The sequence below is a fragment of the Dromiciops gliroides genome, chromosome 2 (assembly GCF_019393635.1).
Source record: "Dromiciops gliroides isolate mDroGli1 chromosome 2, mDroGli1.pri, whole genome shotgun sequence".
Taxonomy (NCBI): Eukaryota; Metazoa; Chordata; class Mammalia; order Microbiotheria; family Microbiotheriidae; genus Dromiciops; species Dromiciops gliroides.
In genome coordinates, this window is record NC_057862.1 from 446,843,242 (window position 1) to 446,857,941 (window position 14,700).

The 14,700-nt window shown below is 35.8% G+C and overlaps 1 protein-coding gene across 1 annotated transcript in view; it reads left to right on the plus strand.

The window, feature by feature from the left end:
• Positions 1-14,700, plus strand: part of SYCP2 (synaptonemal complex protein 2) — a 96,855-nt gene that overhangs the window by 25,490 nt on the left and 56,665 nt on the right. Inside the window, exons 15-16 of the mRNA XM_043987779.1 lie at positions 775-849; positions 4,263-4,412. Coding sequence (XP_043843714.1) covers positions 775-849; positions 4,263-4,412 — 225 coding nt within the window. The remainder of the gene's footprint in view (positions 1-774; positions 850-4,262; positions 4,413-14,700) is intronic.

Sequence of the window (14,700 nt, forward strand, 5' to 3'; positions counted from 1 at the left end):
TGTGTGACCCTGGGCAAGTCACTTAACCCCAATCACCTCACTTAAAAAAAATTGTTTATCTTGGATTTTTTTAAGCTGCCCCAGTTTAATTTCATCATACAGTTACCAGAGGCACCTAGGTGGCACATCATAGAGTACTGGACTAAAGTCAGGAAGACCTGAATTCAAATCCAGCCTTGGACACTTACTAATAACTGTGTGACCCTGAACAAGTCATTTAACTTCTACCTCAGATTCCTCATTAGTAAGATGGAGATAATATAGTACCTACCTTCCGAGGTTGTTGTAAGGATCAAATGAGATAATAATTGTAAAGCATTTAGCACAGTGCCTGGCACATTCTAAGTGCTTTGTAAATGTTAGTATTATTGTTGTTATTATTATCATTATAATTATCATTATTAAGCTCTGGACCTAGAGTCAAGAAGACCTGAATTTAGATCCAGTATCAAACACTCACTAGCTGTGTGACCCTAGGCAAATAAATTAATCTGTCTCAGTTTCCTCAATTCTAAAATGGGAATAGTACCTACCTCCTAAAATTGTTATAAGAAGCAAATGAGATAATATTTGTAAAGCATTCTTGCTAAGTGCTCATTGTACCTGGCTCATACTAGGTGCCTAATAAATGCTTGTTCCATTCCCTTCCCACCTCGATATCCAGTATTAATTTATTTTCTGCACATGTATAGTCTAACAGAGTTGTGTTGTAATAGGCATTATAATTGGAAGAATCAGAAAATATATCCCAACTTTTAATCATTTCTATTATAGGGGTTTACTAGGAAACAAGCAATTTCAGTTGCTAAAACAGAAGTGAATATAATTTTTGATGAAAGTGGATCACAGGTATTGTTCTTGCTTATTTATTATTTTTATCAAGTTGTATTTTTCTCCAAATAGTGGGTTAGTAAAAATATTGTTTAAAAAGTAATTGTTAAAATATTGTTTAAAAAATAAAAATATTGTTTAAAACATGGTATAGTGCAGGGTGGGCCAAAAGTAAAAAGTATTAGTTATTAATTAATAAAGCCTTTGTTTTTAATTTGCAATACCATAGCATCATTTGAAGCATATGCAGGAAATAAATATATGTGTGTATGTGAAAGAAAGAAAAATAATTTTCAAAAAGTTATTAAACTATTAGATCCCTTTGTAACTTTCATCCCATCCTATAGATAGAGTCCTGACCTTGGAGTCAAGAAGACATTGGTTCAGGTCCTGCCTTTGATGCATGTGGGCTTTATAACTGGCAAATTGCTTAACCTATCAGTGTCCTAGACATCTCATAAAGACTATAGGTTATAGACTGATCTGTATCAGTGGAAGGAAAGTCTATACTTAGAATTCCCTATACTTCTAGAATCACAAGTCCTATCCTTCTCTCTTTCCCCCTTAAAAAATAAAGAACAAAAAATTAACAGCCAATATGAGTTCTCACACCAATGAAAGAATCATGTGACTTGGTATATGGATAGCTAAAGAAAAAAGACAATTTGACTGATAATAGGCATGAGGTTAATCTGGGTTTAGCTAAATCAACAGTAATTGAAAGAGTTAGTTGTGGAAGATGTAAAAGTAGGAGCTGAGACCCAACTGAGACAGACTTTTCCTAAAGTCTTCTAAATTATCTCAAGTTGGACGATTGTGTCTCTCTTTCTATAGGTTCTATACCTCCAGAATCTGTTTAGAGGCTTGATTTAATGTTGTTTCTGATGGAAACTCGGGAGAATTCAGACAACTTTCTGGTTTCTCTCCACCATCTTGGCTCTGCCTCCTAAAGATGTTCTTATTTAGATGTACTCAAGTCCACCAAATTTCACTTCTCCAAATTAAGTCTCTGGACTTCTCCACTAGTCTAAAGCCCTCTAAATCATCTTTACAGTTTCTCCGTTTTAGCCTTGTTTTCCCTCGGTTCCCTTTAGGGACATTATCCTTTCCTTTGGAACCTAGAAATAGAAATTAATAAGTACCCAGGAGTTTAGATAGAACAAAATTGTAGCAGACCCAGTCAGCACAGTTTTATACCTTTATTGAGCAGTACTAATTATTCATAATTGGGGATTATCAGGGCAAGATTAGCAGACAGTCTAGGGCATTGAGATAGATAATGACTATGAATGGACCAGATAGATCATTTTAAGTTTTAAAAGGTCTCATAATAGACCAAATACTTCATGTGATAGTAAAAGAATTAATTTATGTCAGTAAAAACTTTAAAATTTGGTTTCCCTGGGGCAGCTAGGTGGCACAGTGGATAGAGCACCAGCCCTGGAGTCAGGAGGACATGAGTTCAAATCCAGCCTCAGACACTTGACACTTACTAGCTGTGTGACCTTGGGCAAGTCACTTAACCCCAACTGCCTCACCAAAAAAAAAAATTGTTTCCCATGGATAAGATGAAAAAGTTGGCATACTTACAGATAAGATGGATTCTGTAGGCTGAATGATAGTGCAGTTAGATGAACTCAAAACTAGTAGAATGGGGGGCAGCTAGGTGGCACAGTGGATGAAGCACTAGCCCTGGATTCAGGAGGACCTGAGTTCAAATCCGGCCTCAGACACTTGATACTTCCTAGCTCTGTGACCATAGGCAAGTCACTTAACCCTCATTGTTCTGCCCCTCCCCGCAAAAAAACCCCTAGTAGGATAATCAGAAAGACTAAGGATTATAGGCCAGAAGAGAAAAATGACAAATATTGTAGAAAATGTGGGAAAAATGATACATTAATGCATCGGTAGAGTTATGAACTGATTTAACCAGTCTGAAGAGGAATTTGGAACTATGTATTAAGTATTAGAACCAGGACTTGTACTCATGTCTTCTTGGCTTCAAGTCTACTTACTTGTATGCTATACTGCTTCCCAGGGATCTCTATTTGACCCTGAATTATTCAACATTTTCATCAATAACTTAGATGAAGGTATGTCATGATAACCACATTATTGAATAACACAAATCTGAGAGGAAAAGTTAATATACTGGATGATAATAGGATCCCAAAATATCTGGACAAGCTATAACAATGGAATGAAGCTCATTGAAATTCAGTATATAAAGTTCTACAGTTTAAAAAAATCAGCTATGTAAGTATAGTATGGGAATAGTGTGATTAGACAAATTTGGGTAAAAGAGAATCAAGAATTTTAGTGGATGGCAAACTCAATATGACTCAACAGTGTGATGTAGAAGGCACTCTTAGTCTTCATTCTAATAGAAAAAGGGTTCAAAACAAGGGAGGCTTTGGTAACACCATATCTGGGGTAATTCAGATTGTTATAATAGGAAGAGCATAGTCAAACTGATAAGTGTCCTGAAGAAGATGACTGGGGTATTAAGGAGATTAGAAACTATAGTATGCCATTTTGTTTGACAATGGATTGGCAAACCTGGGACACCTTGAACTGGAGAAGAGGAGAATTGGGTAGGGTTCAGGGCATGTTAAGTTAACTTCAAATATTTGGAAGTCTGTAGTATTTCAGAAAGATTAGACTTGTTTTGCTTGGACTTAGAGGAAAGAATCAGCAGCAATGAATAGAAGTTTCATAGAGGCAGATTGTAATTCTGTGTAAGTTACCAAAACAAAACCCAAAAAATTTTTCAAATGATCAAAAGTATCCAAAAGAGGGATGGGCTGTCTTGGGAAGTAGTAAGTTAGACCACTTAGAGGTCTTCAAGGAGAAGACAGACTGTTTGATGTTGTTGAGGGAGTTTCCTGTTCAAGTAGGGATTTGACTGGTTTACAAATATGAAACGAAAACCATCTATCGGGTTGCTTCCAACAATGAGATTCTGTAACACTCCTTTTAACACTGAACTTCTTTCTGATCTCCATCACTTTTTGGTGTTGTTTTCCTTGTAATCTGTATCCACAGGGGAATTCTAAGGCTGGTTGCATATAATGCTAAGGCATCCAGCTGAATAGGAGGTAGAAGGAATCAAACAGCTGGTGGTTTAGTATAGAAAAATCCAAGTAATTTGTTTGACTTAATCTTTTTGCTGAAATTTTCAGTAGCAAATGCCAAGCTAATTATGTATCTAGGCACAGTTTAATATTGTTTACCATTGTTTATGTTCCCATGATAAGAAGTAGGAGAATTATAACAAAATTGGATAGATAGAAATGGAAAACAATGTTAATAAATATGTGTGAAGCCATATCTAAATTCATATGTTAAATGTTTGCAAATCTAGTTATTGTTGTTTAAAATCTGTCTGTAAGCCTCATATTTTTGTATTATTTTTCAAATATTCTGAACAGATTATAGTATCAGAAAGTCAAAGTTCACCTGCCAAAAAAGAAAATTTTTTTAGTGATGAAAAGCTTAAAAGGAAGAGGCAATTTTCTGTAAATCAAAAAGATGTGATTCATAATGCTAATCAACAGGACAGTAGAAATGCTCGTTCTCAGGTAAGACTAGTATAAATATAAATGTTCATCAAACTACCATTGATCAAATTACTGTTATGTATTAGATTAGAAATAATATTCTTTCAAATTGTGTTTTAACATGTCTTAGACACCAGCTTTTCAATGTTTTTTAAATCTTGTTAAACTCTTGCTAAAGTTTTTGCAACTGTGTATACCATAGTTTCATTTGTTTTCATAAAATAAGTCTTTAATTTATACTATATTTGTAAACAATATAAAATTAGGGTGATAACCATGATTGTGGGAAAAGGTTTTTTTTTACTAAAACAGATTATTTATAAGTCCCAGAAAATTGATGGTTTAGAAAAGTTTTTGTCTTTATCCACTGTTGTAACCCTGTTTGAAAGCAGTCAGCTGTAACTCACAGCCTCATGCTGTAGGCTGACATGGACCAGGCTACTCAATAATATCAGTATTTCTCTTCGGTGTGTGTGTATATATATATATATATATATATATATATATATATATATATATATATATATATATATATATATATTGGGCTGATCCAACAACTCTAAGTTTTGACTTTTATTTGCTTTGTGCCAAGCACTGGCACAAATACAAAAGAGTCCCTGCCCTCAAAGAAATTATATATTCTTTTTTTTCCTCTTTTTTTTTTACATCAATACATATTTGTGGAATAAAACAAGCATTTAAACATAACTTGCTATTTCTTTCAAATATACAACAAAATTATTATGTAAATGTCTTCTTTTTCTTCTACCCTCCTCCCATCCCACCCCAGAGATGGTTACCATAAGACACAAATAAGTGTATATACATATATGTATATGTATAAATATATGTAAAATTAATCTATACTTCTATTTATCAGTTCTTTCTCTGGATTCAAATAACATCTTTCTTCATATGTTCTTTATAGTTACAATGAGTATTTATAATAGTAACTTAATCACTAGAAGTCATTATTAAAACAATATTCCTCTTACTGCATACAGTGTTCTCTGGCTTCTGTTCATTGCATTCTTCATTATTTCATGCAAGTCTTTCCATGTTTTTCTAAGATCATTGAGCTCATCATTTCTTATAGCATAGTAGTAGTCCATCAGTATCATTTATGACAACTTTCTCAGCCATTCCTCAGTTGATTGGCATCCCTGCAATTTCCAGTTCTTTGCCACCACAAAGAGAGCTGCTATAGATTTTAGAACAAAAAGGTTCTTTTCTTTCTCCACCAACCACCTTTGCAAATAGACCTAGCAGTGGTATTACTGGGTCAAAGGATATATAGGTAGTTTAATAACTCTCTGGGCATAATTCCAGATTGCTCTCCAGAATGGTTGGATCAGTTCACAATTCCATCCAACAATGAATTAGTGTCCCAGTTTTTCCACATCTACTCAAACATTTGTCATTTCCCCCTTCAATCATTTTAGACAATCTGCTAGGTGTAAATGATATCCCAAGGTTGTTTTAATTTTCATTTCTCTAATTAATAATGATTTAGAGCATTTTTCCATATGATTAAAATTGTTTTGATCTCTTCGTTATTCTTTTTTGAAATTAAATTAAAAATTTTCCATTAGTAAGCATTTTTTGGTTATCACCACCACTGGGGGTGATATATATATATATATATATATATATATATACACACACACACACACACACACACACACATATATATATATAAACACTTACATATATATGTATATATACCCACATATTTGTATGTGCGTGTGTGTATGTGCATGTGTGTGTGTGTGTGTGTGTGTGAAAAATCAAGGAAAACAAATTTCCATATTGGCCATGGCCATGTCCAAAAATGTCTATTTTGTTCTCCATCTTTAGTCTATATAAAGTCTGCACTTGTTGATTAACAGCTTTATATCAGTGTCTTCTATATAATTTTTCTTCTTGATCTTCCAATGACATTCTAAATATGATGAGATATTCCAAATATACTGATATCTCTAAGTATTTTATGTCACCAAAACCTTTTTCTATGACCCATTCAAAAGTGATAGGAAGCCCCCATGGCATTTACCCTTGGAACATGAGCTCAAATTAGTAGAATCCCACTGGTCAGATAAAGACCATCTTATATTTATCTTCCTTTGCCAAGGGTATTTCATAGTAAAGGATCATGTAAAGGATTGCATGGCGGGTTTGACACTGAAAACCACTGACTGCTCCACAGATAGTCCAGAATGTCTTGACACCAAATCTACCTTAGTCACTGATTACAATTTAGAAATCATTTTTAAACACCTATTATGTATTAGATATTGTCCTAGTTACAAATTCAAAAACAAAAGAGCCCCAAAGAACTAATATTCTAGTTGAGATAAATAACACATACACAAATAAGTACATATAAAATACATACCAAATAAATATAAAGTAATTTTAGGAGGATACTGAAAGTGGTAAAATCCTCTTATAAGTCATGGCATTTGAGCTTACCCTTGAAGGGAGCTAGGAGTTCTAAAAGGTAGTAGTGAAAGGGTAAAACATTTTAGGCATGAGAAACAGCACATATCAGGGTACAGAGGTGGGAGATTGAGATGTATAATGAATAACAAGTAGACTTGTTTGGCTAGAATATAAAGTATATGAAGGAAAGTTGTTTGTAATCAGCCTGAAAAGATGATCCTTCCATCCTTCACACATTTGGAAAACCAAAATTTCTTAGATCCACCCTGATGTTCAATGCTCTTAGTCAGCACTGTTCTCTTTTATCTTCCTTTAAGCTTCTACACAGGAAGTGTGGATTGTCAGGGTATTAAAGGTGCTGGGCCCCAGCTTGCAACCTGCAATATTCTGTCAGAACTTTGAACAGGTTGGAATTAGGCTCAGTCAACAGTGATACTCCAGAGATATTTGCTGGACATACTTGTGTCATGTCCATATTCTCTCTAACACCTACAGATTTCCTAGGGAAGTACAAGTTCACTCTTCTTAGGGTTAGAGTTAGGAACTTTAAGTGCCAGAGCAGCCTCCATCTTCAACCCTTTCTTTTTTTTCTGGTCCCAGTCTAGTGGAATTCAGCGTCTGAGGAAACAGTTCTGGATTCCTCTTTTGAGTACACTTAAAATACAGGTATATATCTTTTCAGGGTTGTAGCAAAAGAGAGGCAGCTAGGTGGTGAAATGGATAGAGCACTGGGCTGGGAATCAGGAAGACTCGTGTTCCTAAGTTCAAATCTGGCCCCAGACAATTTATAGCTGTGTAACCCTGTTTGCCTCAGTTAGTTCCTCATTTCTAAAATGAGCTGGAGAAGGAAATGTCAAACTATTTTACTATCTTTGCCAAGAAAACTACAAATGGGGTCACAAAATATTGTGAATGACTGAAAAATGATTGAACAACAAAAGCAAAAGGCAACTCAGTCTCTTTGGCTGTTCTCCATAGGACCTGTTCCCACAGTGACTTGAGGTCCATATTCCCTTTTCCCTGTGAAAGGTTCTGATCTTCCAGCAGATTTTTGGTCTTAGTGGTCTAGAAGTGAAAAGATGTCCTGGGGGGTCCTACAGGGCCATTTTGACAGTCATGGGGCTATGTAGAGAATTTTGTTTTTGTTACTTCTAACCTTATTTTATCCACTATCTTTGCCCTTTTTTCTAACTAGGAGAAGCCGTGGATAGTAACTGAGACACTACCCTTTTTTGCACACTTGTTCTTAGTACAACCATATTATTATTATTATATGAAAATCATATGTTTTTGAGATCTAACAGCCCCCTTTATCCCTTTATCAGTCTAACACCTATCTATTCCACAGGAACTGTTCCTTTGTTGTCATTCACTGGGCAGTATTTTCAACTCTATCAAAGTCAGAAGCTTCCTTTTCCTCTTGAGTAATCATTTATTTAAGCAGTGTGACTGTAGAGCATACACTTCCATGGAGCATATTAGGCCAAAAGTAGGCCTTCTCCATTATTCTTCTGCATTTTTCCACATCAGTCTCCTACTCCTGAATTATTTCTGTGTAATGTCCTAGCCAGTACTCTAAGTAGGCAAGAGTAACCCCCTTTGAAAAAATTAAGTCTTTTGTATAATGCTTTCTTGACCATCAATTTCTCCATGTAGTCAAGGAGATTGAGACTGTAAAGAATTAATTGTTATTTGAGGTTTTTATGCCTCCGGGAGCACTGGCCTGGGGCTCCACAAACCACATGGTGCTTTACCCACTGGTTGTAGCCATTGCCAGGGCTCTGGCACCTCACGTCATCACCACTCGACAACGCTTACATGGACCTGGCAAAATTATAATGATTGGAAGCCTAGTGAGGGCAGTCATGTGACAGAGCGGCCATCCCATTGGCAGGGACTGTGTGGGGTGTTTCTAGGTTTTGGGGGAGGAGAGTTGGGCATTCTAGGTGGAAGCTGGAAAGCGACAGGCTTTCTGCTGCGTATTTTCAGCTGATTCCTGGGCGGTGGTATTTTTCAGGTATTATAATTTCCCTTTCCCCATTTTATTTCCTTTCCCTTGATCCTACTGATCCTGTTTGTGTTTTTTTTTTAAGTTCGTTCTTGTTAAAATAAATCTTGTTCTGTTTTGAGGGAGGCTGCCAGTTTCCTTCCTTGCCCCAATATTGTGGCGAGCCTCTTAGCTAGCACTCCCCAATTAAAAATTGGTTCCTACAAGACAAAGGGAAATGAGTATTTTGGAGTCTGAGGAAGATTTCCTAATAGCTTCTTTCTACTCCCAGGAGACTGTACCTTGAAGGTAAGAGCAAAAAGCAGAAATATAGGGCAAATGACGCTCACTACAGACAGGTGACCATCACAAGAAAGCACAAATGTGGAACTTTGGAATTTAAGGGAGTTGAGCTCACACCAAAGCCACAATTTCCCATGCTGTTCATTAGGAGGCTTACTGATTAGATCTGCAAGTTTCTAGTACTTGTTGGTGAATCCAGCACTGGAGAATTTTCTCCTGTGCTTTCAAAGAAAGAGTGCCCTTTCCTTCATTCATCTGTCCTAGTTTATTTTCTGTTTTACCCATCCTCACATTTTCTTGGCTGCAACCTAAGTTGGTTATCACCTTTAATTTCGGGGTGGGGGGTTTGTTATTATTCTGGGAGTTGGATTTTAAAGATAATTATCTTATCAGTCATTTGTATTTGAATGGATACAGAAGATTGGGCATAGAGAAAGAAAATTTGAAAGGGATAACAACCATATAATTGGGGTTTATTTATATAAAATATAAGTTAGTACTATCAGAATGGGATTTTTGGTTCCAGGAGCCAAAAATTAAGAGAGATGATAGTTGATTTGAGTGAGAAAGAGAATCCTTGTGCACATAAGCTGGTAGCCATGATCATGGATAGAAGCTAATAGCAGCCATTTTCCCTCTTTCCCTGAAAGTTCCCATTGAACTTGTAAGGAAAAGTTATACCTCTAGAAAGAATTGTATAAGGAGACTTTACCCTTGAGAAGTTGGGTAGCCTGGTAGTTCTGCCTTGCTCACTTAGTGTTGGCAGTATTGGTGTGGGCAGCTAATTGCTTGTGTGTTGTTGCCCTTCCTAACAGACCTTTTCTCTTATCTTCCTTTACAAACAAGAAAAGAGGGATAAAGGAAAAGGAATATGCTTAGCACCAATTCTCTGTCTGATGCCATCTGCTTCCATACCACTGGCCTTCTCTTTCCCTTACCCAGATCCCAATCATAAGCTTTTAATCAATCAGTAAATATTTATTAAGCACCTACTTTGTGCCAAGTACTCTTAAGCATTGAAGATACAAGAAGAGTCAAAAGACAGTTCCCACACTCAAGTTTACAATCTCATAGGGGAGTCAGCATACAAACAAATATAAACAAAGTAAGTTATATTTAGGATAAATAGCAATTAATAAACAGAGGGAAGACACTAGAATTAAGGGGGGGGGGCAGCTAGATGGTGCAGTGGATAGAAAACCGGCCCTGGAGTCAGGAGTACCTGAGTTCAAATCCGGCCTCAGACACTTAACACTTACTAGCTGTGTGACCCTGGGCAAGTCACTTAACCCCAATCAGCTCACTTTAAAAAAAAGAGAGAGAGAGAGGTTGGGGAAAGCTTCCAGATAAAGATGGTATTTTAGTTGGGACTTCAAGGAAGCCAGGAAGGTCAGTAGGTGCAGTGGAAGAGGAAGAGTGATCCAGGCATTGTGGACAGTTAAGAGTAAATTCTTAGAGCTAAGAGATGGAGTGTCTTGTTTGTTTTTTAATCTGTTTCTCCACAGCTCTTTATTGAATGTAATTCTTATTGCATTATGGTCTGTGTTTTTAATATTTTTATGCCCTAGTGCATGGCCAGTTTTTGTGAAGTTGCCATGTACAGCTGAGAAAAGGGTATACTCCTTTTTATACCTATTCATTTTTATCCAGTGGTCTGTCATATCTAATTTTTCTAAAATTCTATTCATCTATTTGACTTCTTTCGTCTTAATTTTATGGTTATATTTATCTAGCTCTGAGAAGGGAAAGTTGAGGTCCCCCACTAGTATAGTTTTGTTTGTTTTTGGTTTTGGTTTTTTGGTGAGGTCGGATTTGAACTCAGGTACTCCTGAATCCAGGGCTGGTGCTCTATTCACTGTGCCATCTAGCTGCCCCAAGTATAGTTTTACTATCTATTTTTTCTCTTGTATGTCATGTAAATTGTTCTTTTTAGAATTTGGATGCTATTCCATTTGGTTCATATATGTTTAGTGTTACTATTACTTCTAGCAAGATATAGTTTCCTTGCTTATCTCTTTCAATTGGGGCTATTTTCGCTTTTGCTTTGTTTGAATTCATGATTGCTAACCCTGCCTTTTTTGTTCAGCTAAAGCATAATTGATTTTACTTTAGTCTCTTATTTTAATTCTGTATGTGTCCCTCTATTTCTTGTAACCAACACATTGTTGGATCCTGGTTTCTAATCCATTCTACTATCTGTTTCCATTTTATAGGTGAGTTCATACCATTCAAGTTCATAGTCATGATTACTAACTGCATTTCCTTCTATATTGTTTTGTTCTGTTTAGTCTTCTTTCTCTCTTTTTATTCTGTCCTTCCTCTAAAGTCTCTTTTATGTCTAATGACTGACTTCTCTAATCTGCCCTTCCTTTTATAATCTCTCCTTTTCTTTTATCCCCTTTCCCTTCTACTTCCCTGTTGAGTAAGATAGATTTCTATACCAAATCAAATGTGTATGTTTTTCCCTCTTTGAATCAATTTAGATGAAAGTGAGGTTCAAGTGTTACCTGACCTCCCCCTCCCCCTCTGCCCATTTTACCCTTCAATGTAAAAACTCTCTCATGTATCTTATATATAAGATAATTGTCCCCATTCTTCCTTTACCTTCACCATCTCCCAGGGCATCCCTCTATCTCACCCATCCTTTTTTAAAAAAACTATCCCAACATAATTGACTCACTCTTGTGCCCTCTGTCTAGAGACTATTTCTAATTGCCTTAATGTTGATAAAGTTTTTAGGAATTACATATATCATCTTCCCATATAAGAATCTAAATAGTTTCACCTTATTGATTTCTTTCTCATGTTTACTTTTTATGCTTCTCTTTTGTCTTGTATTTGAAAGTCACATATTTTATTCAGTTCTGGCATTTCCATCAGGAATGCTTGAAAGTCCTCTATTTTATTAAATATCCATTTTTCCCTCAAAGGATTATACTCTGTTTTGCTGGGTAAGTCATTCTTAGTTATAATCCTCACTCCTTTGCCTTCTGCAGTATCATATTCCAAACCTTCCATTCTTTTAAAATGGTAGCTGCTAACTCTTGTGTGAACCTCACTATGGCCCCATGATATTTGAATGATTTCTTTCTGGCTGCTTAAAATATTTTCTCTTTGACCCAGGAGCTGTGGAATTTGGCTATAATATTCCTGGCAGTTTTCATTTTCAGATTTCTTGCAAATGGGATAATTAGTCCCTTTCAGTTTCTATTTTACCCTCTGCTTCTATGACATCTGAGCAGTTTTCCTTCATAATTTCTTGAAATATGATGTCTAGGCTCTTTCTTTGATCATGGCTTTCATATAATCCATTAAGGATTAAATTATCTCTCCTGGATCTGTTTTTCTGGTCAGTTATTTTTCCGATGGGATATTTCACCATTTCTTCTATTTATTTTTTCATTCTTTTGACCTCCAAAAATTGTTTTTTGATGTCTCATGGATTCATTGGCTTCCTTTTGCTCAATTCTAATTTTTAAGGAATTATTTTCTTCAGTGAGCTTTTGTGCCTCTTTTTCCATTTGGTCAGTTCTCATTAAGGAGTCATTTTCATCTTTACTGTTTGTATGCCCTTTTTCATTTGGCTAATTATGTTTTTAAAGTGTTATTTTCTTCTGTATCTTTTGTGCCTCTTTTACCAAGTTGTTAATTGTCATTTCATAATTTCTCCCCTTGCTCTCTTTTAATTTTTCCTCCACTACTCTTTTATGATTTTGAAAACTATTTTTTAATCTCTTTCAGGAATTCTTGTTGGGCTTGTGTCCAATTCACATTATCTCTTAAGGCTTTGCTCATACCTGTTTTGACATTATTGTCTTCTGAGTTTGTGTCCTGATCTCTTCCCTGTCATTATGGTAGCTTTTTATTGTCAGATTCTTTTTTGTTGTTTACTCATTTTTCCAGCTTGTTTCTTGAATTTGAACTTTATGTTAAAGTTGGTCTCTGTTCTTGGCAAGGGAGGTGTAGGGGGAAGGGCACTGTCCCAAGCTTTAAATCCTTCACATTGCTATTTTCAGAATTTGTTCTGGAAGTTTAGAAGTTTTTGATGCTTCCAAGGTGGTGTTATCTGAGGATACCTGAGGATCTCTGTGCCTTTTTGCTTTAGCTAGTCTGACTTAAATATCCCATAAGTAACAGTTGCTTGGGATTTGTTGATAGTGATTGTAGCAAGAATGGAAGTCCTTTTCTCTACAAGGGTTGTTCTATATATGATCACTTTAGAAGCCAGGATGAAAGCAGTACTGGTAGCAAAATATCAAGGATGGATTATAGGCAGCAAACAATTATTGCAGTTGTGGAAAGGTATTAATGAATATTTGTACTAGGGTGGTAGCAACAAAAAGAGGAGACATATATAAAATATTTAAAATTCACAAGATTTCATAACTAATTAAATATGAAGTGATAGAGAAGGAAGAATCAAAGATGTCAGGAATAGGAAGGTGATGTTTAGTGGTTTTGAATGTGGGAAGTTAGGTGAATTTTGCTGTCATTGACAAGAAGGATAAAATCAGAAGGTTGGAGGTGGAGAGGAAATAAACTTGGTTTTGGACATACTGATTCTAAGGTGGTGGTAGAAAACTCAGGTGTAGATGTTATATAGGCAATCAGAGCTATTTACTGGAGCTTTGAAGAAAGGCCAAGGCTAGAGATTAATTTTTAGGAATCATTTGCATAGAGGTATAGTAGCTGATGCCAAGAGATTAAGTACAAAGAGAGAATAAAAAGGTGCCAAGGACTAACTTTTGAAACATCTCTTTTTCTTTTTATATCCAGTTACCAAGTCCTGTGAATTCTTCCTTCAATGTATTTCACATCGATCCCATTTTCTTTAGTCTTTGCTAGCATCTTCTATCATAGTCCCTAACTACCTCATGTGTAAATTGGGTAATATACAAAAAATATGAGATATGGTTCCTGTCCTCTGGGTACTTAACTTGAATAATGGGAGTAATGCAATATAGCATGCAATTAAATACCACAATATTGGTATAAGCTTAAGTGCTGTAGGAGTGAAAATGGATCAGAGATCAGTGAAGATGTAAGTTTTGTAAAGGAGCTAAGTCTTGAGATTGAAAAAATTTAGGGAAGGGCATACATAAATGAAGGAATGATTGCATGAATTATCTGGTTTCTATAACTCTAGACTCCAAACCTCACCTGTACCCCCAATCTAGCCTGTATACCACTACTGAAGTGATTTTCATTGACTTCTGTTGAATAACATCACAACCTTGCTCAGAAACAGTAAGTCCTCACAGAATTTCAGAATTTAAATGGATTTCAGTGGCCATCTGGTCATACTTATACCTCAGAAGAATCCCTGACCATATGTTATAATCAACACTCAACAAGTATTCATCTTATCTCTGCTTGAAGACCTTCAATAAGGATGAGCCCTTTATCTCCTGAGGTATACCTTTCTACTTTTGGACAGCTCTGATTATTGGGAAGTTTTTTCTCCCAAGATATTAAGCCTAAATTTACCTTTGTTCAATTCTGATACTACTACTTATCTCTGGAGCTAAACAAAAATAGAAGTCCTTTTCCATATAAGCACCCTTCAAAATACTTGAA